Source organism: Hippocampus comes, unplaced genomic scaffold (assembly GCF_001891065.2).
Source record: "Hippocampus comes isolate QL1 unplaced genomic scaffold, H_comes_QL1_v1.1 scaffold112, whole genome shotgun sequence".
In the NCBI taxonomy this organism is placed as follows: Eukaryota; Metazoa; Chordata; class Actinopteri; order Syngnathiformes; family Syngnathidae; genus Hippocampus; species Hippocampus comes.
The window spans coordinates 1,629,207-1,645,604 of record NW_017805841.1 but is presented as its reverse complement, the minus strand read 5'-3'; the positions used below and the strand labels follow the sequence as shown (position 1 = coordinate 1,645,604).

The 16,398-nt window shown below is 42.3% G+C and overlaps 3 protein-coding genes across 10 annotated transcripts in view; 2 read left to right on the top strand and 1 right to left on the bottom strand.

The window, feature by feature from the left end:
- LOC109526812 (ELKS/Rab6-interacting/CAST family member 1) overlaps window positions 1–11,137 on the top strand; it is a 23,059-nt gene extending 11,922 nt beyond the window's left edge. For 2 of the 8 annotated variants that reach the window (XM_019888335.1, XM_019888336.1), the window contains exons 14-22: window positions 1,112–1,123; window positions 2,382–2,517; window positions 2,598–2,729; window positions 2,923–2,979; window positions 5,345–5,505; window positions 5,789–5,936; window positions 6,344–6,439; window positions 7,624–7,809; window positions 8,013–11,137. In XM_019888335.1, coding sequence (XP_019743894.1) covers window positions 1,112–1,123; window positions 2,382–2,517; window positions 2,598–2,729; window positions 2,923–2,979; window positions 5,345–5,505; window positions 5,789–5,936; window positions 6,344–6,439; window positions 7,624–7,809; window positions 8,013–8,150 — 1,066 coding nt within the window. In that variant the 3' untranslated portion in view covers window positions 8,151–11,137. Of the gene's footprint in view, window positions 1–1,111; window positions 1,124–2,381; window positions 2,518–2,597; window positions 2,730–2,922; window positions 2,980–5,344; window positions 5,506–5,788; window positions 5,937–6,343; window positions 6,440–6,609; window positions 6,695–7,623; window positions 7,810–8,012 lie in introns of those variants that run through there. The other 6 variants (XR_002170417.1, XM_019888337.1, XR_002170418.1 and 3 more) reach the window with 6 other exon arrangements.
- A 1,737-nt stretch (window positions 11,138–12,874) lies between these two features.
- On the bottom strand, window positions 12,875–15,882 carry LOC109526763 (F-box/LRR-repeat protein 14-like). The gene has a single exon (XM_019888240.1). It carries the CDS (start codon window positions 15,432–15,434, stop codon window positions 14,223–14,225), a length of 1,212 nt encoding a protein of 403 aa, XP_019743799.1. The 5' UTR covers window positions 15,435–15,882; the 3' UTR covers window positions 12,875–14,222.
- A 259-nt stretch (window positions 15,883–16,141) lies between these two features.
- Window positions 16,142–16,398, top strand: part of LOC109526760 (genetic suppressor element 1-like) — a 62,351-nt gene continuing 62,094 nt past the window's right edge. The window contains exon 1 of the mRNA XM_019888235.1: window positions 16,142–16,212. The gene's annotated coding sequence lies outside the window, so the exon portion shown is untranslated. The remainder of the gene's footprint in view (window positions 16,213–16,398) is intronic.

Here is a 16,398-nt window from a genome sequence, read left to right as displayed (position 1 = left end):
CCCCCCCCCCCCCCCCCCAATAAAATACACTTGCACAATCCAATAAAAGATGAAGATAGGGTTGGGCCATAATTCAATTTCAATATGCATCACAATATACAGGTGATCAATGTCAGAAAAAAAAGAGTCCTAATATTTAGTGATGAAAGTCCTCCAGATTTTCCCGGAATTCTGGATGTTCAAATTTTCATGAAAATTCCTCCATAAAATTGAGGAAAAATTGCCTAAAATGAATCCAGATATTAGTTGACAACAATGAACGAACACACGTTTGAGTTCATTGTTTTGCTTTCACGATCATAGCCATGTTGAGGCACTAACACTAGTAACAGTAACACCCCTCCCCTCGCATTCTCATGGCCTCGCCATATCTCGGAGATTTCGAAATTTTAGCAAGAACAGAAGCCACAAAGGGTGCACCTGTGCACACAAAAGGCAGATTAATCATTGAATGTCAATTATTTGAATAGCGTTTTCTAAACTAATTAATGCGTGATTGGCCAAGTGCGGCCCCAGCGCAATGTTCAAACAGGTAGACAGGCAAACAGGATTTGTACAAAAGTGTGTTTTGAGTGCACCAAAACTGTTTTTGTAAGCTTTTGTCTGCTGAGAGCTCACCTGCTGACCCCCGAAGAACAAGCTGCCAAACCAGTGAGGAAGACTTTCATTCCATGAAGGAAATTAAATGGGCATAGCACATACATATATTCTGCTATTAATAAATTCAAAACTAGCAAAAAGTAAAAACGAATACGACAGCAGCGTCGAAGAGGTCTAAAAATAAATTCAACTCTAATCCAACCACAATGTTGTTATGGTGTCAAGTAATTACTTAACATGACTGTGAATATCAAATTTGAGAAGAACCATCTTTTTAGAAAGACTTTTTTTTTTTTTTTAATGCAGCACTTATGTTACTTCTCAATAGCATCTCTCTTTAGCTTGGACTTCAGTGGCGCCAATTAAATCGTTTTGCTTGTGAGATATTGTAGTTATTATCAGAGCACATGAAGTCTCCGCTCTTACACTTCACTTCTCCTAATTGGTATATACTGTACACCCTCTTTTAATTCTGGCTTGCTTTTTCAATGGAAATCCTTCACCCTGACAGTTTGGCCTCCAGGTTAGTATATGTACTTACATGCTTGCTTCACTATTTTCATCATTCACCGCAATTACTATTTTGTCTGTTTTTTAACTTGCAGAAGCATATTTGTTTGTTTGTTTTTTTTTTTGTGTGTGTAATTTTTTTGTAATTTATGTGCATCAGTGGACTCTGCATGCAGCACTGAAGCCTTTGGTTAAAAGTGTGCATGTTAGCTTGCGGTCGGCATGTAAATGCATTGGCACAAAATACAAAGATATGTGAGACTCTGAGATATTAACTGAACCAAATTTTTCATTGCTATTTGACTCATAAAAAGCCTGATCCATGCATCCATCCATCCATCCATCCATCCATCCAATAGCTTATTTGAAGTTAGGTCGCAGGGGCAGCAGTTGACGCAGAGAAGCCCAGACTTTCCTCTTCATCCATCTCCAAACACAAAGCATTATGAATTTGCATTATAAAAAATATGTACAATGGTTTCTTAAGATATGACTTTAATTTGTTCCGTGACCATACTCGTAACTCCAAACACTCCTTTCGCAAATTGTCTTTCCTTATTGAAATAAATGGATATGTCATTAATCCGTTAGCCTCCTCACCAAAAAACTACCAAAAAAGCACTGTAACACCGCTGTCGAGTCTATTTGTTAGGCGATCTATCTCATGATAAATAGCATTTTGTTAACAGACTTCACTTATCTGGTTGTTTTGAATACACCATGTGTAATTCTCTTTGTTTTATGTGTAGCTTGCCAATAAATTTAAGATGTGAGAAGTATTAAACTCGTGAAAGCCTCTTTTGAAAAGACCTGTTCACTGTGGCAAATTGTTTGAGTGTGCTGAGTTGAGTTCATTGCCACAGTCAAGCATTCATATCTCAATTTCTGTTGGCAAGTCAAGAATTTGCAAGCAGCAAATCCGGATTGAGTGGGGGAATTTATTTTCTAAAATAAAATGAGCATGCCTCAAGTGACCCAGAAATTACGGATGGATCAAAACAATGATACATTATTTGTCCTAAGTACAAATATTTGTACTATTCAGCTGAATTAGGATAACTTCTTAAGGCATACCTGATGATTTATCACAGCACACTATGTTGCCCCAGAGTGATTGGGAATCGCTGTTTTAGAAACGGTCAATAATCGGGCCTGTGCCGACCTTTATTCGCAACTGAGGGAGAATGCTCAAATGTGTACCCTGCTTTAGTTGGTGTTCTCAAAGTATAACCCAGTTGATTCCTCCTATGTCTGTCTGTTGCCTCCCACAGGCAGATGAAAGACCAGACAAAGAAGGTGGCATCTCTGAAGCACAAGGAGCAGGTGGAGAAAAGCAAAAATGCCCGACTGATGGAGGAGGCCAAGAAGCGTGAGGATAACATGTCAGAGAGCTCGCTGCAGGTGAAGGTGAGCCGTGTATGTATGTGTGACGCTCAGCGCAAAGGATTCACATGAATTTGTTTTGATTGCCTCTTCCGGGTCAATAGGACTCTTTGCGTCAGAAGTCGGAGCGCATCGAGGAGCTGGAGGAGGCCTTGAGAGAGAGTGTGCAGATCACCGCGGAGCGAGAGATGGTGCTGGCCCAGGAGGAGGCTGCCAGGTCCCTGCAGGAGAAACAGGTACAGGCATGGCGAGCGCAAAGAACTGTCATCACGTTTCACTGTTGGCTGGAAGAAAACCAGCGGCGTGGTCATCATCCTTTTTTTAAATTGACATCCTTCTTCTTGGCTGGCCGCCCCTCCTCTTCTTTCAGTTCTTTTGTCATTTTTTTCTCTCTCCTTCTTCCTCTTTCCGCTACTCACCGCCTGTCAGAAGTACTCAGTCAATGCAATGCATGAGTCCAACCGCGCCCACTTAACGCGGTCTAAGGTATGAGCCCTGTATGTGTGTGTGAGTGTGAAAGAACCTCACTCAGTGGTGACAAAGTACCATGAACAGCAACATCTTCTGCACACATGCAACCTGAATGTAACTCAGACGTTATTTGCTTTACAGTGTCTCCCCGACATGTTCACATTTCACGATTTGCAAATTATTTTTGGGGGAACCTGCTCCTTCATTTGCTGAAAAATTCACCTTCTCATTGTGTTAGTGCTGAGGACAAAGCCTTGTCTTCTTCTTCTTCTTCTCCTTTCGGCACGTCCCTATTCAGGGGTCGCCACAGCGAGTCAGTAATTTCCATCCGCCCCTGTAAACCGTCCTACCAACTCGCATGGTCGCCTTGGCAAAAGTTTTACGCCGGATGCCATTCCTGACGCAACCCTCCCCATTTCTCCGGGCTTGGGACCGGCACTGGGGAACAGTGCACCCCCAGGGGAGGGCACTGCCCCCCAGCGGCTGGGTTAGGACAAAGCCCTGTCTAATACACAAATATTGCTTTGGTGCCATTTCGTGCCATCTTGGTGCCAAGGAACATGAAGTCAGTACAGGAGCTAAGTAGTCCTCTGCCGCCATCTTGTGGCGTACATAGGCAATTCTTTTTAGGGCATAGTTAAGGAACACTGTATTGCATTGTGTTGGACTTGTTGCTGCCGAACCTACATGTTTCTTTACCTGTTGTTTGCTTATAAAAACACCAGTGCTTATGAGTCACCATGGAGTTTCAAATTTAAAAAACCAAAATATTTATGGTTGTGTCATGAGTACCTATGTATACTCAACAGCCACAACATTGGGTACACAAAATCTAATAAAATGCAGTAAAAGATCTGCATTGCGTTTGTATGGTTCCAGGTTGGGTTATGAGGGTTTTTCTAATATTTTGCCTAGTTATAGCTAGGTTAATATTCAAACTATTAAAAAGCTCTTTGTCTGATGCAGTCCTTCAAACTACATCTACAATTTGAAAAAATGTCAGCTAGGTAGACACCCTAGCCTGGATTTACATTGTAAGTGACCAATTTCCATTTACATTTCAAGTGACACACACTGTCTGATATGCCTGTGTTTACACTGATAAATGCATGAAACAGCCCACATGCACAGGTATCCAAATTTCAGTGGTATCTCGACTTACAAGTGAACTTAATCAGGAGTTTTTATTTTTTAATGTATTTATTGTTTTTTTCCAAGATAAGCCATCGCTCATTTTATCTATCTATTTACTTACTTGTTTATTTATTGAGTTGTGAGCAAATTTGAAAAAGAGGAAAGTGCTTTCTTCAATGGCTGGAATGGATCGTGCTGTAGCATTCTTACCGATGAAATGTGCATGTAGCACTTCTTCTACACTCATTGGAATAGCCGTATGCAATACACAGTGGCCTTTTTTGCTTTAGAGACAGAAAATAATGTGAAAACCCTGTAGAGAAATCAATATATTCAAGTTAGGCCCGCTACTGGTCTTTACGGTCAAAAGGTTTTTAGAAATATATCTGTGCCACCGATTTCTTTTCAAATATCATGTTATAATGTGGAGACCTGCAGCCAATTGTGGGTACCTTGTACAAATGTGTTGCTATGGCTAAATTTAACTTTCGCGGCTTTTAATCATGCATGATTTGTAGTCTGGCATGTAAATATCTGAAGTGTGTGCAAAATGCATGGAGGAAAGTAAGATAATGTGCGATCATGTGTGAATGAGACAGCCAATCAAACAAAAAAAGGACTGTTACCTGGGGGTAGGGAGCAAAGGAGAATGATTAATGGAGCACACCTATATTATGTCGGTGAGCCAGGTGGCTCCATTCAAGAGGACCCCACCCACTGCCTGCCTGAGGAACTGCCCCAGCAGGACAGGGGAGGGGCCGTGACAATACATTACAAACATTATTGTTGGTGTTTTGTGGAAGCCGTAATAGATCAACATTTTTCAACCATTTAAATGGGAAAAGATGATTTGATTTCATTTTCCCCCCCATTTACATTGCCACATAATTGTGCCACAAAGCCCCCAAAAAATCGTTTTGTCACTTGAACTCTGATTATTTAATGCCACTTTAGTGCCTCTCTCATTGATGAAACCAAATATTATAAATTAGAATATGATGCAGTTCATCAATTAGATTTAATTGCCTTGTGTTGTTGTACTTAATAAAGTGCTCATTGAGTATATAGCATCAGCAAATAACAGGTAAATAAAACTTCCACCATCACTGAATGCTACCTCACTTACCCCTTACCCACTTCCACCAGAATTCAGCTGTCCTCATGTTTTATCAGAGCACTTCATCAGGGCAAAACATACTTTTTCTGTCTTCCTCTTTTTTAAAGTGATGTGTGTATGTCTTTCAAGATGGAGGAGCTGTTAGGGGCCATGGAGAAGGTGAAGCAAGAGCTAGAATCCATGCGCGCCAAACTGTCCTCCACCCAGCAGTCTCTCTGCGAAAAGGAAGCCCACCTCACCACCCTGCGAGCCGAGCGCAGAAAGCACCTGGAGGAGGTGCTAGAGATGAAGTAAGTACTTATTATTGAAACAGGGCGAATTATTCATTGAATAATGTCATTCATTTCCGGTTGTCCCCAGCTGGAAAGAGGATTTAGTGGCGTGTACAGTGTCAACCCGCTTTTTTGGCAACTGATGTACGAGGAACTCTCTATATAGTGAATTTTCACCAATTGTGGGGTGGGAGGCTGGAATGAATCCCTCACTTAAAAAATGTTTTCACTGTGTAGAGATCTCTCTCATTTCTGTGCATTTTTTTGGAAAAAGCCGCTTTTGTCACTCCCACCCTGTCAGGCAGGAGGCGCTGTTGGCGGCCATCAGTGAGAAGGATGCAAATATTGCCCTGCTGGAATTGTCGTCCTCCAAGAAGAAAAAGACCCAGGACGAAGTGTCTTTGTTGAAGCGAGAGAAAGATCGACTGGTGCAACAGCTCAAGCAGCAGGTGGGTGGTGCAGATACACAGTACAGCAGGTTGGACATTTTTGGGTAATTAAAAAAAAAAAAAAACAAGGGAACACCCCAAGTTAATTTTATTATTATTTTTAGGGATTTTAGAACTATTCTCTTTCCCTTGGAACTCGAAACCTTTGGGCATTTTATACAAACTGTCATATGCGAGCATTAATTAATATTCGTACATTTCGTTTTTGTGACTATTTTCGATGGACCATATTTCTTAGAATATTGGCAGATACTCAAAATGACATGACTCCTACTCGGGTGCAAAAAATAGGATTAGGACATCCCTTTTCTGAAGTAATTTAGATGGAAAGTAATGGAAATATCAACAAATAAAATAGGTTCCTAACTGTCTGTATAGTGTAATTTTTTTCTGTTGTTAATGGTCAGACTCAGAACCGCATGAAGTTGATGGCAGACAACTATGAGGATGAGCACCTGAAGACAGCCCCCGACCAGACAAACCACAAGCCCTCCCCAGATCAGGTAGTGTACTCGTGCTCAAATAACAACCGAGTTTCTGTATTCATCCTTACACTAACTGCTCATCTCAGATTAAACAAGATAATCATGTCTGCTGATGTTCAGCTTTGCCTTGCCACACTAACCAAATATTCTCTCTAACGCTGCGCCTGGCCTACATTATGGCCTAACAGGATGATGAGGAGGGTATTTGGGCATAGCCAACATTGTGCCCGCCCCCCTCACTTTCTCTCTCTCTCTGCCATTTTGTTCCCAAGGGTGAGCTTGTCTAAAATAATTAATGTGTCTTACATTTTGTCACTGCGCCATTCTATCTTTTTACCCATTATTCATCTTGCATTTGTCTTTGTTGTTGTTTTACTGTTGCATCATTTTCCTGACCTCAGTGTTGGTGGTCGTCATCGGTGCTGGTCTCAAGTGCTTTTTTAAAAAATTGTTTCTGCATGCACCGCTTGAGTGTCCGAAATAAAGAAAGTGCAATACTCTAAGACTATGTTCACACTGCAGGGTGTAAATTTAGATTTTTTTTTTCCTGTGACATGACATGCACGCGCACAAAGTACGACGTCTAGAGACGTGCAGCAAAAAAAAAAAAAAAAAAAGATGTCATGTGAAACAGTGTTTACGTAAGTAAATGTGGTCCACTGCCTGTATGTCCACATCTTTTTGGCACCTCATATCGCCAGAGTAGCGAGTTGGGAGGAGGTAGAAATATTATTGTCAGTGCAGTGAGTCCGTCAGTGAGCTGCTGTCAGTATTTCAGGCAGGCCCGGTCCTTCCGAGTTGTCCCCAAATAGCTTTGAGAACGGATTTACTGGTAATACGACACACGAAATGCATAAATAAATAAATAAAACGATGTTTTATACCTTTTGAGTCCCACAGACCTCAGTGACATATCCCATATTGTTTTTATTTCACCAATCACCACTGTGTGTGTGCTTTGGCTGCATGTCGGCTTGTGCAGCGCCTGCATGTGATGTGGAAATCTCGACGCCGATTGGTTGTCGTCGACGCAAGACAGACTGGGCCCCATGCGGGTTGGCCTGAAATTCTCATGGAAACAGTGACAGACAGACCTTGGACTTTCCGTCAGTCTGACGGAATACCCGCCTCCTGGTGCTTACATTGTCTTCATGTTGCCCACCTAAACCGAAGCATAAAGTCGGACAACTCTTCCCCCACAGATGATTACCCCTGTTGTAGCCCTGTGCCAGAACCGCAGCAAGCTCAAGCTCTACATCGCCCACTTGACCGACCTCTGTTACGACCGCGACCCGAGCATCCTCAGCCAGCACACGCCGCCCGCCCACTACCACCGCAGCGAACCGGATAACTGGGAGGAGGAGCTCCTGAAGATGCCGGTGGAACAGGTAGAGGACAAGCATGCCAATTTGGGTGTCTGAAGTTTGATGTGCTCTGTCAGTTTAAATAGTCATACGGGAAGCAGTATGTGTGACTTGAAATTGACATTGAAAGAGACAGCCCCCCCCCCCCCTCCAAAAAAAACCCATTCTAATACAGTACATGCATTAAACCGAATCATGTTGCTGACCCGCTGCCTTCCGGTGTCCAGTTGGAGAAGGAGCTGGAGCTGTGCGAAAAGGAGAGCAGTGAGCTGCAGGAGTACGCCAACTGTGTCCTGCAGCAGATCGCCGACTGCTGCCCTGACATCTTGGAGCAGGTTGTCAATGCGCTGGAGGAGTCGTGCTGACCCATGGGAGCGGCCCAGGTTTGGTCCTCACAACCCCCCCGGCGATAGACCCAATTTCACCTCCAACATTTATAAGGCTCTCCCCACGGGGTTACAACACCGGAGGTTTCTTCCCAAAACTAACTTGAAAGTGCTTTCCTGTCCCATTTTGATGGCATTTTATTCTTATTTGAACTGTAAGACACAAGTCAAAGAAAGAGCACAATATTTAACATGACACAACATTATTGCACATTTGGAGGATGCAGTCGAACTTCTACAGTCAAACACATGAATTTTCCATAGCACTTGTGCTCATTTGGGTGGCATGTAACTGGAGCCTCTCTTCGCTGATTTTTTGGGGAGAGAAGGGTACACCCTCATTGGTCGCCAGCCAATGGCAGAGCACTTAGAGGCAAACAAGCATGAACACTCACATTCATCCAGTCTTCAAAGCCGCGGATTTTTAGGATTAGATCTTTTGGGACTTGTCAGGATCAGGGCCATAAAGAGGGGTCCTTCTCTGAAGTTCTTTTAAAGGAGACTATTATTCATTTTTGCTCCCCCCCAATTTAAAAGTTCCCTAATAAAAGCGCTGTTATGTTCTTTGATCAAAATACATAACTGTCAAAGACAGCACAGTGTCATGTTCCAGTTGAAAACGCCAAGTATGGTTTCCGTTACCATGATGGCCAAGGTCAGTGTTCAGGCATACAAGGAAGTCAGCAGCTACTCAGTGTTGCTAATTTGGCGACTTTGTGGCTACATTAGGGACAATTCTAAACCCTCTTGTCTCACTTTTTTTGCCAAATGACTTAGTGAGAAGGGATGTACAATTTTGGACAGGAAACCTCAATTTATATTTTCGTTTAGGAAAACAAAATTCACATTATATTACTTTTTTTTTCTGGAACGGATATTGACTTTTCAATTCATTTCATTGGGAAAAATTTATTTTATCATTGAGTCAATTGAGTACCAAGTTTGGAATTTGACTCGTAAGTCTAGCGACCACCGCATTTCTATGTAAGACACTAAAAAGTCAATTTCCATAATATGTCTCCTTAATATAAGGATGAGAGAGACTGAGGGAGGGGCAAATAAGGCATTTTTACCCTGTTATTCTGTGTATGGTTTTGCACACTTGTTATGAGGTATGCAAAGTTTCTTTTGAGAACGTTTTAGTGGCCTTGGAGCATGTATGAGAGGTTGGGGAGTGGGGCAGTTGCGGACCTAGCCCAGGGATGTTTTTTTTTTCTTTTTTTCCTGTACTATTGGTGCTATCAAGGCATGATGTAAGAATTTGTTCCCGTGGTCTATTTGGCGTTGATCTCAAGTTCCTAATGGATGTTAGAAGGTCCAAAATGTTCAGTTGGCCAAATGCAACAAAAAGTAAGCAATGGCTCCCTAATTTCGTTCAGTGTTCTCTTCAGGGCTCTTTCAATTAGACTTTTTAACATCAGTTTGTAAATAAAGTGATATTTAACATGTGCTGTGACTGAATTGAGATAAGTGGGCCATGTCGTGCATTATTTTTGGAGGTTTTAAAAAGAATAACAAAAAATAAGAAACAGTGCTGTTTACTTTTGTCACAGAGACAAAATGTGCGTGTGAGTTCTGCTGACTAAAGTCTGCAGAATCTTCGATAGAAATATATGAATATAAGTGCATAGATATGTATAAATGTTAACTGTATGGCTGTACATTGAATGTTTGCACAGAATCCCGAGGAATGAGCGGCTCCGGACAGAAAGTTGTGTGCGTCACTAAGGAAAAGAAAATGTATCCAAATCATGTGATTGCGTGATGGGGAGAGAGTACTGTTTGGTGTTGTTTTGAACATTTCGTGTTGATTGTCAGTGAGTTCCATACAAGCCTGACATTACAATGTTAAGCTCTTTTCAGTTACACTGGCACCTCCAAAGTCCCAGTTTGGACTTCACACCAAACCATTATGTACCTTTTGCTTTTTCTTCGGCTTTTTTTGTATAGGGCTGCAACAATTAATTGAATAACTTCAATAATTTGATTACATTTAACAAAAAGAGACAAAATATCTGCTTTGGCATTTCATACACGTGCTGCTGATGGCAAAAACTCAGTCACGCAAACACACAGACTTGCTAACTACACTCTCATCCACTGACACCCATGTCACTCACCAGGCTAGTCCCGCCTTTTAAAGCTGCATACACTCAAAGTCTCAGATATTACTTAATGTCAGCAATCCCCAAGTAAACAAAAATAATACCTGCACCCTGCACATTACTGTGTTTGAGAAAACAAAATCCATTTTTCAACAGTAATTCAATTGATGGTGATGATGATCAGTTGAATACTTGATCCTAAAATGATTCGATAGCTGTAGTCCTTTATAGAAAAGACGCTGTCATGAAAAAATGTAACAAGCACAGGAACAGAAATTAAACTTAGGTTATGCAATTCCTTACATTAAATACCGGTAGTTTTACTTTTGCTGTAACCAATCCCACTCCAAGTAAAGACATGCCTATATTATAATACTCATAATCACAGTAATGTGTAGCTTGGTCAAGATTTTCTTCTGGGGAAAAGAAATGTTCACTGTTGGACTTTGCCGGTCCCTCTGTATTGTACTCTATGGGAGGCTTGGGGAGAAAATACAACTCCAGCCTAGGAAACAAACTTGTATGTACTTGCTTCATAAATTCAAATGTGGACTGGCCACCACAACGACCAAATGTGTGTATGTGTTTACTTTCCGTTCAGCATGTGTGTGTGTGTGTGTGTGTGTGTGTGTCCTTGCATTTGCCTTAATGTCTCGTCTCATCTCTTAAACAAGTCTGTTGAGGAATTCAAGTGACTTTATTTTTCAATTTTGTATTATTATTCAGAAGAATTCCTTTGTTTTGGCATTTGTAAAAGAAACATGTTCAGCCTTGGATGTGTTGCAAAAAAACAAAAACCTGACCATATTTGTGAGGTGTTTGGATTTTGTATGTATGTAAATAAATAAATTATAAGCCTTATTTCTTTGCTTTTGTTGAATCTCTCTCTCTATAGATACCTATCTATAGATAGCTGTCTATCTCTCTCTCCAAAGATATCTCTATCTCCATATATCTATGACTATCTCTATAGAGATGGATCTCTATATCTCTATCCTGTATATCTATCTATATCTATATACATCCCACACAAAGACCTTGAAAAAAATAAATTACCCGGTACTGTAAATGCTACAAAGCAATATAATGCATTTCTATAACGTGTTTTTCACTCATTGTGGGGAATACTGTGTACACATAATATACAGGTACCAGTAAATTAAAATACTGTATACACAGTACCTATGTATTTATACATACATAGACTAACTGTGAATATACATGTACAAACACCTATACAGTTGCTTGTGAAAGAATTCGGCCCCCTTGAACTTTTTGCTACATTTTAGGCTTCAAGCAGATACATTTTTTTTCTTTTTGGGTGAAGGATTACCACCAAGTGGGACACACTAGTGAAGTGGAACAACATTCATACATCCCCCAAAAACCGCAGAAAATGTGGTCCTGCTCAGTATTAACTCGGGGAGGCTGAAAAGTTTTGAATGTGCCAGTGTGTGTATTCATGTTATTTTGAAAAACTACACAGATGCGAGATTCAAGAGAAACATATTTCCATCTTTATTCATAAATATCACTACAGTATGAATATAAAACATCTTAAATTACTGTTACTTTTTTTTTTTAACAAATACTCAAGACTATCGTTGGAAGCTCCTCGTGAGAAAAAAAAATCCACTGAACAGTTTTTTTTTTTTTTTTGCTTCTTTGTTGCATAAAGCCTTAATAACCGTCAGCCACAAGGCCGCAGTTCTGGGGCAGAGTGAATTTTCATTTTGTGTGTTGTCCTCTTGGAACGTCGCCGCCGCATTCTACACCAACGTATAAACAACTTCAATTTGAAGTACAAAATTATTCCATACAAAAATATTGCTTGTTAAAAAAATACAACAGCCAAAAAAGGAGTACAAATTCCAGTAGCTATGCCAGCCTTAAGAATGAAAATGCCGACCTATTATTATTATTACCATGATTTTTTTTTTTTTTTAGTTTGTACCAAGGGCAGAATTTGTGCTGGAGTTGCAAAAATATGCAAAGTTAACATCTAGTACTGAGCTGTAGGCACTGCTGTGTGTGTGCGGGAGAGGTAGCTAAACAACTGTACACACGATTAAGTTGCTCCAGCCAATCTCAGCTGACTTTGGGTAAGAGGTGGGGGCACACCCTGGACTGGTTGCCAGCCAATCACAGGGCACATACACTGTAGACCAGCGATGCCCATGCCCGGTCCTGTTTTAGATGTCTCCCTCATCCAACACATCTGATTCAAACGATCAGGATTGTTATTAGGCTTCGGGAATGCTTGCTGATGAGCTGATCGTTTGAATCAGGAGAGATGGAGGAGGCGGACATCTAAAACAGGCTAGATGGGGGTTCTCGAGGACCGTACTTGGGCACCCCTGCTGTAGACAAGCTGACATTCACACTTATGGACAATTTAGAGTCTTCAATTAACTTGCGTAAGCACGGGGAGAACATGTAAACTCCACATCGGAAGGCTATAGCTGAGATTTGAACCCTGAACATTTGATTGAGAGGCAGACATGCTAACGACTAGCCTGCCGTGCTGCTGAAAAAAAGAAACATTTTTTTTAATAGCGCTTCTATTGATCTGGGTCACAGGTAGGCATGGGCTGATTATCGGTTTGATGGTTTACGCGGTTTCAAAAACTCAAGGTTTCAATCATGTTACTGGCTGTCACCAGTAACGAGGTCATCTTTCTTTTTGGAGAAGAAAAAAAAAAAGTGCCAACAGCCCAAGGACAACATGAGTAGCCCACTGGGTCTACTTTAACAATAATAGCTCAAGAGTGATGGGACACTTACTGAAAAGATTTAAAACAGAAGAACAATGTCAATTACTTATTTGAACTTGGTTAATATGACACACATTTCTTCTACACTATATATTCTATATTTTGTTTAAAAAGAGAATAGATTGTGGTCAATGGAAAAAAACGGGTGTTTTTATTAGGGCTGGTTTTTTTTTAAATCGATGAATCAAATCAAATGTTTTTTTCTTGGCTCACTATCGATTCATAAAACCATGAATCGATCCTTTCAATACATCTTTTTCCCATAAATTCGTGAGACTTCTCGCATCATGCGAGATCTCATCACTATGCGAGAGTAGCATATCAAAACAGCATGGCGGAAGCACTTAAAGCAGTGGCAACAAGCTGGAAGGCAAATGTCTGGAGGTTTTGGGGTCTTCAAAAACATGAAGACAGCAAGAACTGAAACTTTGTCACAGTCAGGAATGTAAATGGAATGAGATTACGGTGTGTTTTTGCCACTTTATTTACACAGCCTGTGGTTGGAATTGATTTATTTAATGAACATGTTATATTCAATAAAGCATACATGATTATTTTTATCATGTATGCTTTATTGCATTGGGTTAAATTATTAATGTATACTATTCATATATTAAGATATATTCATACTAATGCACCACGTTAGAGCATAGAGTTTCTACTATTTCTAACGTTGCTTGTCCTAGGAATGTATTCCATATGAAAGTGAAATCGGTACTGCGTGAAATCCTTAACTGAATCGAAAATCAGTCAAAGTGAATCGTAAATCGAATCGATTTTGGAAATCTAAATCGATACCCAACCCAAGTTTTTATTTACTTAAATGATTGTAAAAAAGGTCATTTTAGAGCTGTAAATATAATACTGTAATGCTCATGGTTATCATCCCATCAGAATCTAGCCCATGCCTAGTCACAGGAGAGTTCAGTGCACCCCCTGGACTGGTGGCCAGCCAATCGCAGGGCGCATATACTGTAGAAAAACAACCACTCACACATATGGACAATTTAGTCTTCGATGAAGTTAACATGTTTTGGAATGTGTGTGGGAGCCAGTGTACCCCGAGACAACAAATGCAAAGGGCGAGGGATGGACTCGAGATTGGAACCCAAAACCGCCAAACGTCTCGCCGCTCTCTCCCTCAATAGTTTAGTGTCCGTGAAAAGTTGTTTTCACCTGACGCGCTCGCTGTCTGTCATTTGCCACAAACCCAGGTTGAGCACCTTGAGGCAGGGCAGCTGCGTGATCCTCTCCAGGCCCCTCTTGGTGATCTTGGTGCATCCATACAGGTCGATGCCCGTCAGCTGCGTCAGGTGGTCGGCGATGAGCTCCAGGCCCTTGTCGGTGATTCGCACGCACTGTCCAATGTTGAGCGTCTTGAGTTCGTGCATTTGCCTCACCATGCGGTTGATGCCGTCGTCGCTCACGTGGCACGAGCACAACGACAGCGACTTGAGCCGGTAGAGGCCCTGCGCCATGTACGCCAGGCTTTGGTCGCCGATCTTGTCACAGAAGGACACGTCCAAGCCCGACAGACGCAGCGAGCCCATGGCCAGGTGCATGATGCCTGTGTCACTTATGTTGTCGCACGAGCGCAGGTTGAGGCTGCCAAGCTGGCTCATGCGGGACACGTGGATCATGCCGGCGTCTGAGATGCCACCGCAGAAGCTCAGGTTGAGCATCTTAAGCCCGCCCAGGCCCTTGGCCACATGCTTGAGCGACAGGTCGGTGAGCTTTTGGCAGTCCTGCAGTGTGAGCTTCTCCAGCGCCAGGCAGCCTTCCGCCTCACTGCGCGTCATGCCTGACAGGTGCCCGATGCCCACGTCTGACACGTGGCGGCAGCTGCGCAGGTTGAGGCTCTTGAGCCGGCGCAGCCCCCAGGCCACCTGGAGGAGCCCCATGTTGGTGATGTTGCTGCATCCGCCCAACTCCAGAACCTCCAGGTTCTTCAGGTACCGGGCGATGAGGTCCAGACTAGAGTCGCTGATCTGCTTGCACAGGCTCAGGTTGAGAACCCGCAGCGACAGGATGTCCTGCACGAAGGCATGGCCCAGCCCGTTGTCTGTCAGGTTGAAGCAGCCGCACAAGTTCAGGCTCTCGATGTGGGGCATCCCCTGAATCACGTAGCTCAAACTACGTCTCAAGCTGAGGATCTGGACCTTTTTGATGCCCCTCGCCTGCAGGCTGGGGAAGAGGGAAGGGTTGGCCCGGCGTAGATGCAGCTTGGCTTCCACCCCCCGCCACACCGACTTGTGGTAGGACGCGTCCCTCCACGCCGCGCACACCTGGGCCACCCGTCCTTTGTTTTTCACGTCCAGGTAGCTGAAGATGATGGCCAGGATCTCAGGGAAAAGGCACGAAACATGGGTCTCCATTTCAAACATGAGGAGAGGGAGGAGGAGGGGAAAACAATGCGGTCGTTGTTAGCCCACGAAAAACTTGAGTGTTAAAGCGTGGAATGAAATATTAAGCAGTCCATTTCACACTCCTCTTGTTGCCGTTCAAATATATAAAGGCATAAAATGAGTCCTGAAGAGGAGGGCAATATTTACCGAGCCGGCCAGCGAGGTTAATGACACCGAGCTAGTTAGCATAAGGCGGCTAAGCGTTCCACCAGCCTTCCGCGAATAACGTGTCCTTTAGTCCATCTCATCGCACTCAAAAATCAAAACACCCCCCGCGGTTTGCGGCTAGTGGAAACGTATTATAAATCAAATTTCTCGTAAGCCGGTCTGCTGTAGCTGTGGCACTTCCGGAGACATTTCCAGATGCCGGCCCAGAGCCCTATTGACTAAAGTCGGTTAGCTTCAAGCCCGGCTAGTTGCTAAACCAGCGACACCGAGTGGAGGAAAGGGAAGTTACACTATCGCAGTTGGGGAGTTGTAATAAACAAGTGGGGACACTGGACACACATGACAACTTTTTTTTTATAACGTTGTCCGATTTTATCAGGGGAAAAATTGGCGAACGTGTGCTTAGTGCTTTCATTGTGCGTAGTGTACAACGACAGTATATGACTATGTGTTGTCGTACCAAGACTGGCCTATAGAAGAAAGTACAGAACCACAGGGGCACCCGGACTGCCAAGAAACATAAAAGAAGAAGAAAGTGTAGCAGTAAAAGAAGAAATGCAAGACGCTTAGCTAGCTGTTAGCTTATCTGGTAACTACATTGCGGTTGCAAACTTCTCCTTTTTCATTTAATTTCTTCTTAGACTGAATCGCTTGTGAAACGCGTTAGATGATCAAATATATATAATGAAATTGTTAATTTAAAAGGTATGTAAAAGTTTACAATTTAATTTTATTAGTACAATAAATCATTTTACAAATATTGTTTATGTACTGT